This window comes from Ruditapes philippinarum, unplaced genomic scaffold (assembly GCF_026571515.1).
Source record: "Ruditapes philippinarum isolate M1 unplaced genomic scaffold, ASM2657151v2 ctg1249_1_1_1_1, whole genome shotgun sequence".
Taxonomy (NCBI): domain Eukaryota; kingdom Metazoa; phylum Mollusca; class Bivalvia; order Venerida; family Veneridae; genus Ruditapes; species Ruditapes philippinarum.
Window position 1 is genome coordinate 4375 of NW_026864552.1, and position 18171 is coordinate 22545.

Below are 18171 nucleotides of genomic sequence, written 5' to 3' on the forward strand. Positions count from 1 at the left end.
CCCCAGGGCTTTTATTTGAACAAACTTGGTAGACACTCACAAGAAGATGTTTCATGCCAAATATCTAAGCTCAAGCTCTTAGAGTTGTTTAAAAGAAGATATTTAAAGATTTTTCTTTTGGGTTGCCATGGCAACCAGAGTTCTGCATGGAATTAAATTCTTTGAACAATTTTTAAAGGTGACCACCAAAGGAACATTCCTGTGAAGTTTGGATGAAATTGGCTTAGTGGTTTATGAGGAGATGTCATTTAAAGCAAAATTTTATGGACGACGGACGGACGCCGGATGAAAAGCGATCACAAAAGCTCACCCTGTCACTTTGTGAAAGGTGAGCTAAAAAGATCGATCTTGGAAGTTTTGCATATTTTAGAAGGTCAAAAATTGTTAAACTGGCTGAAATTTTATTCAGACATGAGGACTGACTGTATCGAAATTTATCTCGGCCCTCCTGATTTTTAGTTGGCGAGGTCCGAGGACCGACAGACTTTCGCACAGACTGTAAATTGACAGCCAGTTTGTCACAATATGGTACTAAGTAAATAACATTAAGGTTGTGTCAATGTGCATAAAAAAAATCTCAATGTTAGCCTTTGAAAAGAGCTTTATTATTGGTATCATATCTTTACACCATGAAATATATTGCAATGGAAGAGTAACATAATATTGATATAAATCATTAATACATATGTACATGTACATATATTCCAAAAACATTTTAGATGAATGTTTATCCCATATCAAGTGACATCTTTACTTTCATATGTGATATTTTTCAGTAAGATCAGTGTCTAATATTATGTATAATAAAGTCTTAAAGAATAATTTTGTGAGACACTGAATAAGTAAATTACTTCATATGATTGTTAGTGAATATAATCTGATGTTTTTATTTGTTACTTAATATTAATATTTTCCAAATTATGCACTGAATGTAATATATAATACCACGCAATAACGACTGCAAATTTATGTATATTTGTATTGTAGATGTTTCAGAGGCTATTGATACATGTGATAAACAGATTAAAACCAACACAAATAGAGCTGTATCTTCAACCTTTCATTGAAAAGTAAGTAAACTAAATGTTCTCTCTAGTTTAAGTCAAAAAAAGTCTGGTGTGTAGTACTCTTGTAATATAGTGCCATCAACAACTAATCAACACAAAGTTGACTGTTGACGGCTACAAATGTATAACCAAACTATAATCAGATTTCTGAATCATTAAATAAATTAACTTTTATAAACAATTCTCCTATATCAAATCTTCATCTAATTTTGTTCAATAACATAGTAAAATATCATTAGATGATTGTATTAATTACTTAAAACCTTTAACTTTTGAGAACTTATTTGGACAGCAGTTTATCTTTTAACTTTTACATGATAGGTTTATCATAATTGAAAAAGATAAAGTCACTTATTGCTAAATAACTTGTCAAGTATATATCACCCACTGCCAGCATCACTGTCAAAATTGCTGTTTATAACACTGTTAAATTAGCTGTAAATATAAATTATAAATATCAAGTTTGCTGTCAACACCAACATGACTTTGTTTGCTATTGACATTAATGCCAATTTTGCCATTGACATCAATGTCATGCTTGCTATCGAATGTCATATCTGCTCTCAACATTACAAAACATTTTACTGTTAACATTACTATATTTGCTGTCAACATTACTGTCATATTTGCTGTCAACATTACTATATTTGCTGTCAATATTACTGTCAAGTTTGCTGAAACTGTAATAGACCCGCTTGTACTAAACGATGGATCTTTGCACGTAATTCTCCACTAGCTGTTTGAAGAAGTCTGAAAAAAAATGAATAAAAATTGAATTTCTACAAATTGTTTAAAACCCATTAGTCCTTAAATTTAAAGGGCATCAGCTGAGGATTTTTTTGACATTGAAAGATAACAATATTTTTTTGAAATTTGTGTAATATTTGTTGTATATCAGACCAATAACTTGTTTACAAAATTTCAGATCATTTGTCACTCCATTTTATAGATGTAGAACTATCACTACATGTGATTAATACCCCCCTCCCCCAAGTCTGCTTCGGAAATGAGGAAGTTACTAGTAACAGAATACCTTGCAAAAGAATTGAAATATAGAGTTATGGTTGTGTGCAATTAATGATAGTTGTGGTTATTGTATGTTGCATTTCCTTTCAATGTGGTTGACCATTCATGAAGTTTTATTGAATTACTCTGTAATAAGTCCAGAAAGAGTTATGCTTCTTGAGCACTTCACTTCCTCTCATTGCGCTTGACCATTGTATGAAGTTGAATTGAATTAGTTTTTAAGTTATGCACCAGACAAAGAAGAGGAACAAAGGGGAATAGCTCTACAAATACTTAAGATGGAGTTATGGTTATTGTACACTGCACTTCCTCTCATTGCGCTTGACCATTGTATGAAGTTAAATTGAATTCAAACTACTAGGTTTCAAGTTATGCACTGAACAAAAAAGGAACAAAGGGCAATATCTGTAATTAGTCCAAACAGAGTTATGGTTCTTGTGCACTGCCCTTCATCTCACTGCCCTTGACCATTGTATGAAGTTTCTTTGAATTCCAAGTTATGCACTGGACAATAAAAAGTAACAAAGGGCAAAAACTCTTAAATGAATCAAGAAAGAGTTATTGTTTCTATGCACTGCGCTTTCTCTCAATAAACTTGACCATTGTATAAAATGGTATTGAATTCCAACTAGTAGTTTTCAAGTTATGCTCTGGACAAAAAAAAAGCAATGGAAAAGTCACAAAGGGCAATAACACTATAATTACTCTGGACAGAGTTATGATTCTTAAGCACTGCACTTCCTCTTATTGTGCTTGACCATTGAATGAAGTTGTTTTGAATTCTAACCAGTACTTTTCAAGTTATGCTCTAGACAAGGAAAAGTACCAAAGGCCAATAACTCTGCAATTTGTCAAGATGGAGTTATGGTTCTTATGCACTGCACATCCTCTCAATGTGCTTGATAATTGTATGAAGTTGTATTGAATTCCAACTAGTAGTTTTCATTTTATGCTCTGGACAAAAAAGCAATGGAAAAGTAACAAAGGGCAATAACTCTGTAATTACTTTAGATAGAGTTATGGTTTTTGTGCACTGCACTTCCTCTCAATGTGCTTGACCATTGTATGAAGTTAAATTGAATTCCAACCAGTTCTTATCAAGTTTTTTCTCCTGAAAAGGAAAATAAACAAAGGGCAATAACTCTGTAATTAGTGAAGATGGAGTTATGGTTCTTGTGCACTGCACTTCCTCTTAATGTGTTTGACCATTGTTTGAAGCTAAATTGAATTCCAACCATTAGTCTTCAAGTTATGTTCCAGACAAAAGAAAGCAATGGAAAAGTAACAAAGGGCAATAACTCTGTAACTACTTAAGATAGAGTTATGGTTCTTGTGCACTGCACTTCCCCTTATTTTGCTTGACCATTGTTTGAAGATTTTTTGAATTCCAACCTATAGTTTTCAAGTTATGCCCATGACAAGGAAAAGTAACAAAGGGCAATAACTCTGTAATTAGTGAAGATGGAGTTATGGTTCTTGTGCACTGCACTTTCTCTCAATGTGCTTGACCATTGTATGAAGTTGTATTGAATTCCAACCGTTAGTCTTCAAGTTATGCTCAAGACAAGGAAAATGCAACGGGCGGCTGGACCGACCAACCGACCGACCACCGAGTGACTCCACTATACCCCCCAAACTTTGTTTCAGGGGTATAATAACTATTTTAACCTGTGCAAAATGACCCAAAGATGAAAAGATTTTAAATGCTGTAAAAGACAAAACTGCACAAAAAATCAATTATCAAATTTAATCTGAAATTTTTTTTTTATCATCTTTTGCATATTTTTTTTCCGTTTTAGATGTCTCAGCTGATCCATGTGTAAGATTTACAAATTCTATGTTTTAAAGGCTTATGGACCTCAGTGGAGGTACGTTAAAATCTGAAAACCAAAGGATATCAACATCTGTAACAATGCTCTTATGTCAAGAAAGTGAATCACTGCAACAAATATCTCTGTTCACACGGAAGAATAATTTGATAAATTCTATGACATCTGAGTCATTGACCTATGTCAGTCAACCAGATCCGTGGCTCTGAAGACATGTATGAAGATTCAAAAGAATATCTTCAACTTATGCATAAAACGTTAATATCAATATTTTAAGTTAACAATAATGTATAAGTAAGCATTAGTCTATGCTAAGTAAGACTTATGGGTCTTGTTTGACAATTTAATTATGACAATGAAAACATAATGGAGTTCCTATTCAATAGCTTGAAAGGTTTGGAAGGAATTGCATGTTAAGCTATCACCAGCAGTTTTTTTTAAAACATTTTAACAAGAGATATAATTGAAAAATTCCATAAAAAGAAATGCCTTTATCTATTATGAATTAATTGTGACCCATAAGACCTGCATTGAGTTTTAACAGGTGAAAAGAACTGAAATTACTTGCCAAACCATAGCTAGGTGCTACCCCAAAGCCAATGCAAACAGTTGAAACATGGTAAAAGATTGCTAAACTTATAATGTATACTGTATTATATTATTTAAAGAAATCATACAATAGTACAATCTTGCTCTGGTAATATATCATGTTTATACCTTTGTCCTTTCACTGGATCATTTCTTAAATGTTGAAACAGATCTTGTATTTGAGGATCAACTAGAATGTCTCTAATTTCTGGATCTGCCAAGATCTCCTGCATCTTAGCTTCGTCTGCTGCCGTAGGTTGGTTCGGGTTTGTACTGCTCCTCACCTGCATATCTGCACCACTTTCTGTCACTACCTTAGGCTGAGAAGGGACAGAACTTTGTTTGGAAACATCCTGTTTGGAAACATCCTGCTTATCACTGAGTTTGTTGAAATGGTCTCCTGTACAAAGGAGCAAAACATTAAATATGTAAAGATTAAATAGTCTTATGATTAAATAGCAAAAACAGAGATATTGCTTTATTTTTATAACATCACACTTACACTGGTGGAAAAAAAATACCTCAGCTGCCCCTATATGAACAAGCAATTATCATAGTATTGCAAGCAATCCATAAGTCCCCTACCGGTTATAACCCCAGCAATATTCTGATGGGCCAGTGGCCATTCAAAATTACCAGTGAATGAATGACATGAATGAACTTAAATCTTTTGAGTTCTAAGTTTGTCTATATCACAGTAATGTGTTAAGTTTCCCTGCCTAGTAAGGAAATTATGTTTATACAACCTTGTCAAATTATTACGCTGTGGGTTTTTAAACTAAATCCTATAATGATTGAAGAAGTTGGAGTAAAAATTCCAGTTTCGCGGAAAAAATCTAAGTTCAAGGGGGCACATAATTCTGGAAATAGTCTTGCTAGAGTATAACTATTTAACCTTCTAAAAAATGTTGAGTGATAATAAGAAACATATATATGAAGTAGATACATTAGGAAATAAAGAAGTTATTTAAAAAAGACAACTTTTTTTTTTCCATAAAAATTCTAAGTTCAAGGGAGGTAATTCTGATAATTTTTGTGCTAGAGTTGTAAACCTTGTCACATATGATGTGGTTGATGACCAGAAACTTATTTTTAAAGTTTGAAGTAAACACCTTAAGAAATAAAGAACTTAAAGTGAAAAAGCTGAAAAATTTAAATCAGAAATCTTGAAATTCAGGCTATTTGTTGCCATAGCAACCAGAATTTTCAACATAGGAAGAAAAGAAAAAGTTGTGCATTATCTCCAGACTGCCATCTACCCATATACCAAGTTTCATAAAAATATTTTCAGTACTTTTTGAGTTATCACTGGATCCAGTTTATGTGTTAAATTTGCCATATTTTCAGACTATTTGTTGCCATAGCAACCAGAATTTTCAACATAGGAACAAAAGAAAAACACGTGCATAATCTCCATACTGCCATCTATCCATATATCAAGTTTCATAAAAATATTTTTAGTACTTTTTGTGTTATCGCGGGATCCAGTTTTGTGGATGGACTGACGGACGGACGTCCGTCAGTCCGGACAGACGGACGGAGGGTAAACCTAAAGTCCCCTCCGGTTAAACCGGTAGGGGACTAACAAGAAGCTGTTACATACTGCCAAATATCCTGCCAAACAAGAGAAAAGTTATTAAAAGTTAGGCACACATTTAAGCCGTCCAATTTCCTAAATAGGTAGAGTGTTAGACTATGAATCTGGCGACCCAGGTTTGATTCCCAGATGGTGCAGGTCACTTTCATTGTGATTGATCATGAAATCTTTTCTACAGACATTTGCCCTGTACCTCTGCTCTGGCATGTACAGAAGTTATCAGTTCCTTGCGGAAGTGAAGGCAACTAGTACTGGTAAACTGTTTGGCAGCATGCCCAGCAACGATGTGGTGGCTGAACTGAGCTCTGGTAAATATAATATGGATTACTTTCCGGAGTGAAAAATACCAACACCACTGCACACATTTGCATCTAAATTTACTATATCAAAGGGCTATAATCCCTGTCACCTATTTGCTGAGCATAATTATTACAACCACAGGTGTATGTCAAAGTTAACCTGCTGACAACAGGGATTTTTTTTGGCTTATTTTATAGCCGTTATTGGGTCATATTCCCAATTGAAAATGTTATATTATTTTCCCAATCCACAGGAAAAAATTCCCAATTAAAAGTTACAAAATAAAAATATTGAATAAAATTTTTAAAATATTTGCAAATAAAGGCTTCTTTACTGTATTAGTGCTTAAATGTTTGAAGATGCCATCATAGCCAGTAATTGTTTGCATCCATTTAATCACTGCAAAATTTCAGTCATGCATTTTTTCCCAATTTTTAACAAAACACCGCTAAAATTCCCAATTCCATGGGTATGGGTCATGTTTCCAAAATCTTGGAAAACATCCCTGGACAAACTATAATCTACAAACACTCATTTTCAACAATAAAAACGTTGATGTCTGTGGCAAAATTCAAACCAATTGCAGTAAGGTTCAAGTATTGAAAATCCTTAACCACTCAGTCAGAGAAGTTTAACTTTTCATTCACTGTCCAACTAGAAAATTATAAATTTTAAAATCAGTTATTCCTTTTTTATATCACTTAGATATTGGAGAGACTTCTGTTTAATATAAGATAACATTTGGTTGTTATTAATTCCATGTGTTCTTAGTTATTTTTTAAAAAAAATTTTCAAATAAAATAAACAAATTTTTTTTATTACCCATCAAACCACAGAAGTCCTTGAAGAATTCCTGTACTTCTGGGTTGTCTCCATACTTCTTAAGCGCTTCAGTAGGGTTCTTCTGAAACTCTCCTATTGCTTGAATAAATGTAGGATCCTGTTAAAAATAAATGACAGTAGATTATCATCTTCCATAAAAGCAGCTTTCTACCAAAATAATTCATATCAACAATACTTGATAATTATATTCATTAATTTATCATAAAACATATCTGACTTATTTATGAGATACTGAACTAAGGAAATCATGTATTGTTTATTTGTGTCACTCATCGACAAGAATAAAATATATATTTAGTCAGGTACAAATCAACAGAATAACATATTTTTTTAACTATATCTAAACAAGAGGGCCATGATGGCCCTAGATCGCTCACCTGACCCATCAAACTCATCCAAACAATTACCTAGACAAGCAATCTGACCAAGTCTCATGACAGGTGAGTCAAAAATGTGACCACTACAGTATTAACAAGGATTATCCATATTTGAGCAGTGTGACCTAGTTTTTTACCCAGGTGACCCATATTCAAACTTGACCTAGAAATCATCAAAACAAACTTTCAGACCAATTTCCAGGATACTTGGATCAGAACAGTAGCAACTAGAGTGTTAACAAGATTTTTCTATTTTTTGCTGCGGTGACCTAGTTTCACATGCGATTTCGAACTCATCCGAGCAATTACCTAGACAAGCATCCTGACCAAGTTTGATGATAATTGAGTCGAAAATATGACCACTAGAATGTTAACAAGGTTTTTCAATATTTGGGTGGTGTGACCTAGTTTTTCATCCAAGATGACCCATGTTCGAACTTGACTTAGAAATCATCAAAACAAACTTTCAGACCAATTTACAGGATATTTGGATCAAAACAGTAGCCACTAGAGTGTTAACAATATTTTTCTATTTTTAGCTCCTGTGACCTAGTTTTTCATCCGAGATGACCAATGTTCGAACTCATCCAAGCTATCAACTAGACAAACATCCTGACCAAGTTTGATGATGATTGAGGCAAAATTGTGACCGCTAGAGTGTTTACAAAGTTTTTCTATTTTTAGCTCTTGTGACCTAGTTTTTCATCCGAGGTGACCCATGTTCGAACTCATCCAAGCTATCAAATAGATAAGCATCCTGACCAAGTTTGATGATGATTGAGGCAAAAATGTGACCGCTGGAGTGTTAACAAGGTTTTTCTATTTTTAGCTCCGGTGACCTAGTTTTTCATCTGAGATGACCCATGTTCGAACTCATGCAAGCTATCACCTAGACAAGCATCCTGACCAAGTTTGATGATGATTGAGGCAAAAATGTGACCGCTAGTGTGTTAACAAAGTTTTCTATTTTTAGCTCCGGTGACCTACTTTTTCATCCGAGTTGACCCATGTTCGAACTCATCCAAGCTATTACTTAGACAAGCATCCTGACCAAGTTTGATGATGATTGATGCAAAAATGTGACCGCTAGAGTGTTAACAAGGTTTTTCTATTTTTAGCTCCAGTGACCTTCTTTTTCATCAGAGATGACCCATGTTCGAACTCATCCGAGCTATCACCTAGACAAGCTTCCTGACAAAGTTTGATGATGATTGATGCCAAAATGTGACCGCTAGAGTGTTAACAAAGTTTTTCTATTTTTAGCTCCGATGACCTACTTTTTCATCCGAGATGACCCATGTTCGAACTCATCCAAGCTATCACCTAGACAAACATCCTGACCAAGTTTGATGATGATTGAGGCAAAACTGTGACCGCTAGAGTGTTAACAACAAAATGTGAACGGACGGACGACGGACAATCATCGATCCTAAAAGCTCACCATGAGCATGCTCAGGTGAGCTAAAAACTATGTTTGTTGTGTTTTCAAACTTTGTATATAATATAGTGTATGCCTGTAGTAATATATAATCTATGCCAATAAAATGTAATAAATACTTAAACACACTTCCACCAAAATTCACAGCCAATCTGTAAAATTCATTTGTTTTCAAGCTATACTGGTGGTGCCCCTACATTCATTAGTTTCGACCAAGGAAGAACTATCAACTTCCTGTAGGCTAAAGTGTAAACTACATCATTTTTCTGTTATAATCATTTTTTACTTCAACATTTTTTTAAAGTTTTAATGAAATGATAATGAAATAACTAATTTTAATTCCAAAATAATATAATACCTGTAGTCTTTTTGTGAGCTTTTCATTCTTCTCAAGATTATTTAATAAATCATCTGTGACCCATTCTGGAAAAGAAATAAAGTTGAAGAAAAATCCTTTAAATGATTACACAAACAGATTTACAGAATTAAACAATGACATTTTGTAATTAGTAAATATTCATGAAAGACTTAACTTTTATCAATCTATTTTCAATGTTATGCTCACATTTCTGTTCACATTATTCTTTGGAATTGCTTCAATTTATTTTTTTAAACCCATATCAATCTAAACATTTTAAATGGACTAGTCCATTTTTCAGTCTTGACCAAACCATTCATCATTTAAAGGGAAAATGTTAAAATAGTTACATTTGTACTGACTGAATAGCAAACAATACAAACCATGTTCAGGCAGCACAAAAGTGTCAGCTGGGAATCCGTCAATTGAATTCTTACCTTTGTTTTCCAAGAGTTTACTGTTTGTTTTCTCCATAGCCTCTTGCACCTCAGAAAATCTTAGTTCATCTGATTTCTTTTCTTCATTTTTTCTCAAAAATGGAATGTCTTCAAGAGTTTTTTTTCCTCCAGCTTTTGACTGTTTACTTCCATTTTCACTAGTCTGTGATTTGTTTACACCACTTGATTTAGTTTCCTGTGTAGATTTAGATTTTGGAGCACCACCAAACAAGAATCCCTTTTTCATACCCCCAAATGATGAAGAGGAACTACTTTTCTGTGTAGTTTTATTTGTAGATGTACTACTAGTGTTAACAGGCTTAGCACTGTCTAATTTTTCACTTCTTTGCACCTGTGTTTGCTCAATTGTCTTTTTATTTTCTTTTTTCTTTGGTTCAGGTATTTTTTCTTTGATTTTACTTGAATCCCCATGTCCATTTTGTGAGATCTTTGACTATAAAGAAAAGAAGTCAACTGACATGAAAACTTAGAACTGCCATTGTCCTGGCTTAAAGATACCCTTATATGCCACTCTGTCAACACAAAAAGATATTTTTCAAGCTACATGTTGAGACATCATATTGACTCAAAGATATTCTCTAGATTATAAGTATGAAATATTACAAAGGGTGATGACTTCAAAGTTATGCAGAAGATCGTTTTTACCTCATATCAAGACCCTTTACCTCATATATACGCGAAACAACGCACTTTCGACCCCCCTTTTTTTAGGCCTCAAATAGTGGAAAAATGTCCTATTTGGGCCCCAAACACATGTTTTCGTTTGAGAAATGTTGCTTAAAAAAATGAGCACTTTTTCGGCGCCGCCCCCATACAAAAGATACATCAGGGGGTTGTCAGAAGGGGGATGTGCCCCCTTCTGTTAGGGGGGTTTGAAGGGGGGGGCGGAGTCCCCCTCATCGCCAAGAAAATTTTGGACTTGTGAGAGGCTAAAAATGACCCCAGGTTGATCATAATTTAACCTGTAACCAACGCTGAAAAGCCTTTGACTCTATCTCAATCCCTTGAGAAGTTGCAGCACTTTGAAATAAATTTTGATGGAAAAAATCGAGGCAAAATAGTGATTTTTGGCAATTTTGAGATGACCCCTCGTTGCCATGGTAACAGGAAATTTAAGACTGAGCATGTCGTCACAAAGGCAATGGTCCAGTCAACATTTGTGCCAAGTTTGATTAGTATTGAAGCATTTTTCATAGTTTCATAGCAGTTTGAACTTGTAACAGGAGGCTTTTCAGTGAAAACGGCCATTTTTCACAATATGCTCATGGGGGAAAGGGTTAAACTCTTCATCTATTAAGTTTAAAGTTAAACTGATACCACCAACGCTTTATGAGTTATGTCCAGATAAAAAAATGTGAAAAACTGCAAAGAAAAATAACACTGAAATTATAAAAGAGATAACTTTCTTGTTCTTAAATAATGCACTTTTTTCTCAATGAGATCTATCTTATAATTTATGTTGATACTTGCAAGCAGAGTTTTGTCTTGCACAAACCAGACAGCTGCTTGGATGGTCAGACAAGAGGATACCAGAAGAGGATTCAAAAAATAAATATGAAAATGACTTGAGACAGCTGTATGTAGTTATTGTACATTTATTTCATTCACTTATATCTGTTAACTTAAACCGACAAGATTATGAAATATAAATAAACAATTGCAGTCAATCAAATTATCAGATTACACTGAACTATACAAATACAATATACAAATACTTTACCTGTGTTTGTGATTTATTTTGCTGTTTGAATTTAAGTTCTCGCAAGGCATCAACTTGTTGTATCAATTCTGACATATCCTCCAAAGGAGGGACATCTGAAACAATAATAAACACAAATATTAAATTTTATCCAAATAGATTTGTTTTCTTTAAATAACAGATATCTTTATTTATTTTGATGGTTACTCTTATTTTGGTCATAAGCCACCAGTAATCAAATGAAAATAAAATCTATCTCATGAAGAAAATGCTCTATCAGAAATGCATAAAGTAGACACTTATCAGTCATTTGAGGAGATACAGGAATAGAAACTGTTATAAATTTCCAATATTCCTAATTCCAAGGTTTTGTTTTGCACCAAAAACTGTGGGAAAAGTCCTACGCATTAAAAGCCACAACTGGAATTTTTACAATTTTTGATAAAGGTCATTAATTTAGATTCAGGATTTTCAAGCACAAGTTAAAAAATTTGAGCAATCTTTGAAATCTCGCAATTACATTTGTAATAGAATATACATTGAACTTAAATGGGGAGTGAATGACACCAAAAAGCAGGTTATTATAGGTAAACTATGAGTGGGGGGTGGGGAGATCATGTCTTTTTTCAAAGAGCTATAATTTGGTGAAAAATTTAGCATATATGAGTGTAGTTCTGGCTTCCGAAATTTTATATGCCACTTCTTAACAATTTGTTCTTTCATCTGTTGCACCATTAAAGTTGTGGATCAAACCTATTATGAAACCTTACCAAAATAACACTAATTTGTTTAACCTTGTTTAAATTAGCAAATTAATTTTTGTGCATCATTTGATAAAACAAATATTTCAACATCACTCTATACCATTTAAAGTATCAAAATACTATTACAGTCTATTCAATTGCAAAACATCATTTACAGAGACCTATCTGCTGACCATGACACAGGATAGAAGCTAAATGAGACCTTGTATGACGTAATTCACGCAAACCACTTAAAGTACAGACATTCATATATTAAAACAGCAAATCAAGTCAGAGCATATATAGAACAGTTTAACCGACATGATTTCAAAACTTATAATTAATTCTTCTTATTTCTTTATTTAATTATCTCTTAATTTCCTTTTTTTATTTTATAAATGAAATTTCATTATATATAGAACATAAAACATTATATATAGAATATAAGTCACTAAAAAGTAGCACATTAGTTCATATTATGCTGATATTGGGCTTATTGAAATAAAGTCAAAGGCCGGGTCCATGAAGATTTTTTAGGTTCTTTCACCGATATTGGGAATGATGGAATTTCCGTACAGCAGTTCCTACAGCATACCCTGTCAGTTTAAAAAAGGGTATGAGGAATACCTATTTCAAATTTTATCTACAAGATGTCTATTGTACAGCAGTTTAAAGTCTTCTGCTTATTCGTTTTATACTGTGGCAGGGCTTTTTAATGTCGCAATAGATGAAAAAATTGCTAAAAAGCTACATACAAATTAATTTTTTTTGAAACCTGAAGTGCTAGAACAGGAATCTACATGAAGCAATCAAAACAATTAACAAGGTATAATTATGACATTCTGAAGGGTAGTCAGACTATTCTCTCCCTTACCAGTTCCTCCCCTGACGTTTCCTCCCTGACGGTTCTCTCCCTATTTTGGGGGAGAACTGTCTGCATATTTGCAAATTAGAAGACAGTTCCTCCCCATTGTTATTTTTATAATTACATTATTATTAAAGTATTTAGATGATAAATAAATGGGTAAGTTTATTATAAATTGATATAAATTAGAAAAAAAGAGATTTAATTGAAGTGTTTAGATGTTAAATAAATGGGTACGTTTATTATAAATTGTAATAAATGAGAGAGAAAAATACTTTAATGAAGTATTCTGATGTTTAATTCAAGTTTCAATTTTGTTAACATCATCAGCAACAATAAATCAGTAAGTTTATTATCAAATATTAATATAAATTAGAGAAAAAATATTTTATTGAAGTATTTAGATGTTTAATAAATTTGTAACTTTATTATCAATTGATATAAATTGAATTAGAAAAACTTTTTTTTAACATATAATAATAATTGATCAATGATGATATTAGTTAATTATTCTGATTTTTTAATTAGATGTAATGTATACTTTTTAATGTGTTTAGTCATTGAAAATAATTAATGAATAATTTACTTGATTAGGATAATCATAAGATATTATTATTATTTATTTTTTTTAATAAATAAAAATGAAATTTATAGGCAAAAAATAATTAATAAATTCTAATTGCTAAACTTTTGTAAAATGTTTTATATGTATTGATGTATAACGAGATACATGTAAATGTATAAGTTAAATAAAATTTTCTTCTTCTATAATGAAAAAAGTTCAATACACACATGTATGCACTAAGTTTGCTGTCAGTGATAATTGAGGTGTTTATTAATTCCTTGGTGTTGATTAGATTAAAGTAGCTGTGAAAAGGTGTTGATGAATAAGTATTATATTAGTTATTTTGTATTATATATATTGTTTCAAGTTAATGACTACATGTGTTTAAATCAATTTCGTAAAAAAGTAAATGTGGAATGTGTTTGCATACCAGTTGTTGTTTATATTTATTTCCTAGAACATATTTGTTTCCACCTTATTCACTATTTAACAAATAAATGAACATCACAAGCTAGACCTGAACATGTTAATTACAGGTGTATATCAATCACTGTCCACTGATCTATATCTCTCACAATAAAGGTGTTGATAGGATTAAAATACTGAAAAAGGTGTTAAATTTACAAACACTTTTCAGCTGATAAACATAAAACATAAAATGCAGTTAATATCAAACACATTCTTTTAATAATCTTCATTAAGAAATATTATTACGGGGAAGTCAAAGTCTTTGGCTTGCCCGGCTATAGACTACACGTGTATATTTAAATAAAAATTCAAATTAAAAAAAAATATAGAATTCTATACCTATCAATGAAATTTTCAGTGTCAGTTCTAGTTAGGCGCCGCCATTTACAATGTAACTCAATGATAAAAGGCGGTGTATTCCGATAACGGAACAAATCTCAACTTTTCGGATTAATAATAATCGTCGAGTGTTCCGAGTGAAAACGGAAGTGGGTATTATAATACCGAATGACACCTTTAAAACGGAAAGAATGAAAGGATTTTTTACCGACTTCCCCGTTCATAGGCTTTGCCTAATTTCATATTAGATTAAGTCAAAACTAAAATGATAACTTATGGAAAAAAAATTGGGGGAGAACTGTCTGCATATTTCAAATTTGGGAGAGAACCGTCAGGGGAGGAAACGGTTAGGGAGAGAACCGTCAGGGAGAGGAACTAGTAAGGGAGAGAATAGTCTGTCATTCTTATGAAGTTGGTTCATGGTTATTTAGGTACTGTACTGTAGTAGAGAATAGTCTGTCATTCTTATGAAGTTGGTTCATGGTTATTTAGGTACTGTACTGTAGTCCTCAATTTATGAAACCATCAATACAAATTAAATACATAAATATGTTCACGAAAATGTAATAAAACACGAGTTTTTGTAAAAAGCGTCATTAGCAACCTTCTTCGGCAGACATGTTGGAATTTGTACTTGTAATTTCTTTTAATCGTGAGAATTGCAAATAGGATATGTTAAATGCCGTCCTACTATTCCGTGATAATGGAGGAGACTATATTTATAGTAATTAGTGTATTTTCATTACTGGTCGGAGAGATAACTCCGACGCATAGATAACCCCGACACTTGATAAATATAATTGTTTTAGCTTTGTTTTTCAACAAATAAGCACATGATCACCTAACAGTATAGGAACAGGACAGAATGTGATGATTTGTTATAATTTGGAATCTTTTTTTAATGTTTTTCAAATAACCTAAACATTTGTAAGCAAAAACTGCTTCAAAACGTTCTTTTTACTAAATTACAGTAAGGTAGTTAGAAATGTATTGACCACAGGCCACTGACTTGGGAAAGATTTTTGAAAAATTGTTTAAATATTTACAAAAAATAGATAAACCATATAAGATGTAAAAATAAATTATTGATGCTGATTTTCCAGCCATTTTTTACTTAAATATTTAAGTGTCGACTTTATCTACTGTTGTGGGGTAAAAAGACCATGTTTTGTATACCTCATTCAAGACCTTAAAGAAGTACCAGATTCCATTTTCATACATAGTTTTTGTGGTGTAATGTAAAGTCTTTGAACTGAACTTTGTTTAGGTGGTTCAATATTTAAAATATACTGGAAGGTAATTAAAATATTGCAAAAAATATGTGATTTAGTGTCGGAGTTATCTCTCCAACCAGTAATGTTTTTGTTCTTAGTTTAAGTAAAATATTGGTAGTACTTATTTTACAACTCAATGTCTAATTCTATTGCCTGTGATATTATCTGAAGAAATTGGCATTTTTTGGGTACGGTATACGAACGGGAAAGAAGGCATATATCCAGAAGATGAAAACAAACACACGTGCTTCCGGTTAAAGCTGCTGTCAAAAAAGTACCAAAATCATAGAAAATGGAAAAATCAACATGTAGTTGGAATTTGTCAAACCTTTTAAATGATTTATGTTCATTAAATATTCCAATTTGCAAGGATGTCACGAAGTATCTAAGCAAACAGGTAAAAAACTTTTTGTAAAATTTACCCAAGCCAAAAATGTTTATTTAAAATGAAAAAATATTCTAAGGAGAAAATTCCCAATACAAAGGGGAAAAACTATAGAAATTAAAATTATTACCTTTTAGTGAAATCTTTGCGGCACTTTGTCAACAGCAGATTATTTTCTATACTTCTTTTTGCAAGCTAGTGGTATGTACATGTACGATAAACAGTACTATCATCAAAGGATTAGAAGAAAAAAACAGTAAACCTTTCTGGCGGCTAATTAAATCAAGAAGACAAGACAATATTGGCGTACAACCACTAAAGAAAAAAGGACAACTATTCAATAGCAGCAAAGAAAAAGCAGAAATACTTATAGAACAATTCAGATCCGTCTTTACCAAAGGAAACAACAATAAACCATCGACAAGATTAAGAGCTAAAGCACCAATACCTCCACTGAAAATAACTACTAAAGGCATAGAGAAACTACTTAACAATATAGAAACCAGCAAAGCCATAGGTCCAGATGGAATTCCAAACATTGTCCTTAAAACCTGTGCCAAGACCCTTGCACCAACTTTACGACATATTTTCCAAACATCAATTGACAGTGGTAAACTACCCTCAGATTGGCGAAGCGCAAACATATCCCCTGTCTTCAAGAAGGGCGACTCACACCTTGCCGAAAATTATCGTCCTGTTTCACTCACATCAGTCTCCTGTAAACTACTAGAACATATTATCTGCAAGCACATCCTTGACCACCTTGAACAAAACAACATCCTCACCTCACTAAACCACGGCTTCAGATCAGGCTACTCATGTGAAACCCAGCTCCTCACCACAGTTCATGATTTACTACAACATCATGACAATAAATCTCAGATAGATATCATGATATTGGACTTCTCTAAAGCCTTCGATACCGTCCCTCATGAAAGCTTACTTCACAAGATGTCATTATATGGTATTGACGGAAACATTAACCGGTGGCTTCGAGACTTTCTCACCAACAGAACTATGAGAGTAGTGGTAGACGGTGAAGCATCCGAACCAGTCACAGTAGACTCAGGAGTTCTGCAAGGTACTGTCCTCGGACCACTAGCCTTCCTCTGCCATATAAATGACTTACCAGACTGCGTTAAATCAACTGTCCGTCTCTTCGCCGATGACTGTCTCCTATACCGGCAAATTAAAACCAGAAAAGACCATCTCCAACTACAAACAGACCTGAAATAACTGGAAACTTGGGCATCTACTTGGGGTATGAAATTCAATGCCAAAAAATGTTATGTTATGAGTATCAACAACAGATCCACTAACTTTTACCAACTAGACAATCATATCCTACAACAAGTTGATGAAAATCCATACCTTGGTGTCACTTTTACAGACAATCTAAAATTTGGAACCCACATCATGAAGATTACCAACAAAGCCAGCTGTACACTCGAATTCCTCAAGAGGAACCTTAAACACTGCCCACTACTCTGCAGGAAAACAGCTTACTTATCCCTTGTTAGATCCACTCTTGAATACAGCTCAATTGTATGGGACCCATTCCTACAGAAAGATATAGACAAGCTTGAATCGATCCAACGGAAGGCTGCTAGATTTATTTCTGGGGATTACAAATCAAGAGATCAAGGCTGCGTTACCAGGATGTTGAAGCAACTTGAGCTACCTCCATTACAAGACAGAAGGAAAATGGCACGATTGACATTCTTCTTCAAGGTGGCTGAGGGGCTGGTGCCAGCTATGCCCACTGATACCTATCGGACCCCTATTCGTGGTAAACGCCTAATTAAACCTAAGAAACTAGACAATTACATAACTAAAAACATTGTAGAAAACCAAGCTATAAACCATCATAAGTGCTATAAACCTATTATCTCAAAAAGTGACCAATTTGAACATTCATTCTTTCCTAAGACTATTAGTGATTGGAATAACTT

General features: G+C 33.2%; 2 protein-coding genes across 2 annotated transcripts in view; one reads left to right on the forward strand and one right to left on the reverse strand.

Moving 5' to 3' along the window:
- Positions 1-588: 588 nt before the first annotated feature.
- On the reverse strand, positions 589-15265 carry LOC132726048 (myb-like protein X). The gene is made up of 7 exons (XM_060711297.1): positions 15165-15265; positions 11602-11696; positions 9861-10314; positions 9424-9488; positions 7230-7347; positions 4640-4910; positions 589-1817 (listed from the first exon to the last, which is right to left on the reverse strand). Exons 1-7 carry the CDS (start codon positions 15178-15180, stop codon positions 1733-1735), a joined length of 1104 nt encoding a protein of 367 aa, XP_060567280.1. The 5' UTR covers positions 15181-15265; the 3' UTR covers positions 589-1732.
- Positions 15266-16076: 811 nt separating this feature from the next.
- The window catches only part of LOC132726049 (midasin-like), a gene marked incomplete at its 3' end in the record, with an annotated part of 111046 nt that continues 108951 nt past the window's right edge, over positions 16077-18171 (forward strand). Inside the window, 1 exon segment of the mRNA XM_060711298.1 lies at positions 16077-16231. Within this exon segment, the coding sequence (XP_060567281.1) occupies positions 16127-16231 (105 nt within the window).

Excerpts from the sequence above, each read along its gene's own strand:
- LOC132726048 (XM_060711297.1), bottom strand. Across the intron at positions 7,348-9,423 it reads AGCTCACAAAAAGACTACAG|GATCCTACATTTATTCAAGC; the intron begins GTATTATATTAT and ends TATTTTTAACAG. Across the intron at positions 1,818-4,639 it reads GATCCAGTGAAAGGACAAAG|ACTTCTTCAAACAGCTAGTG; the intron begins GTATAAACATGA and ends ATTTTTTTTCAG.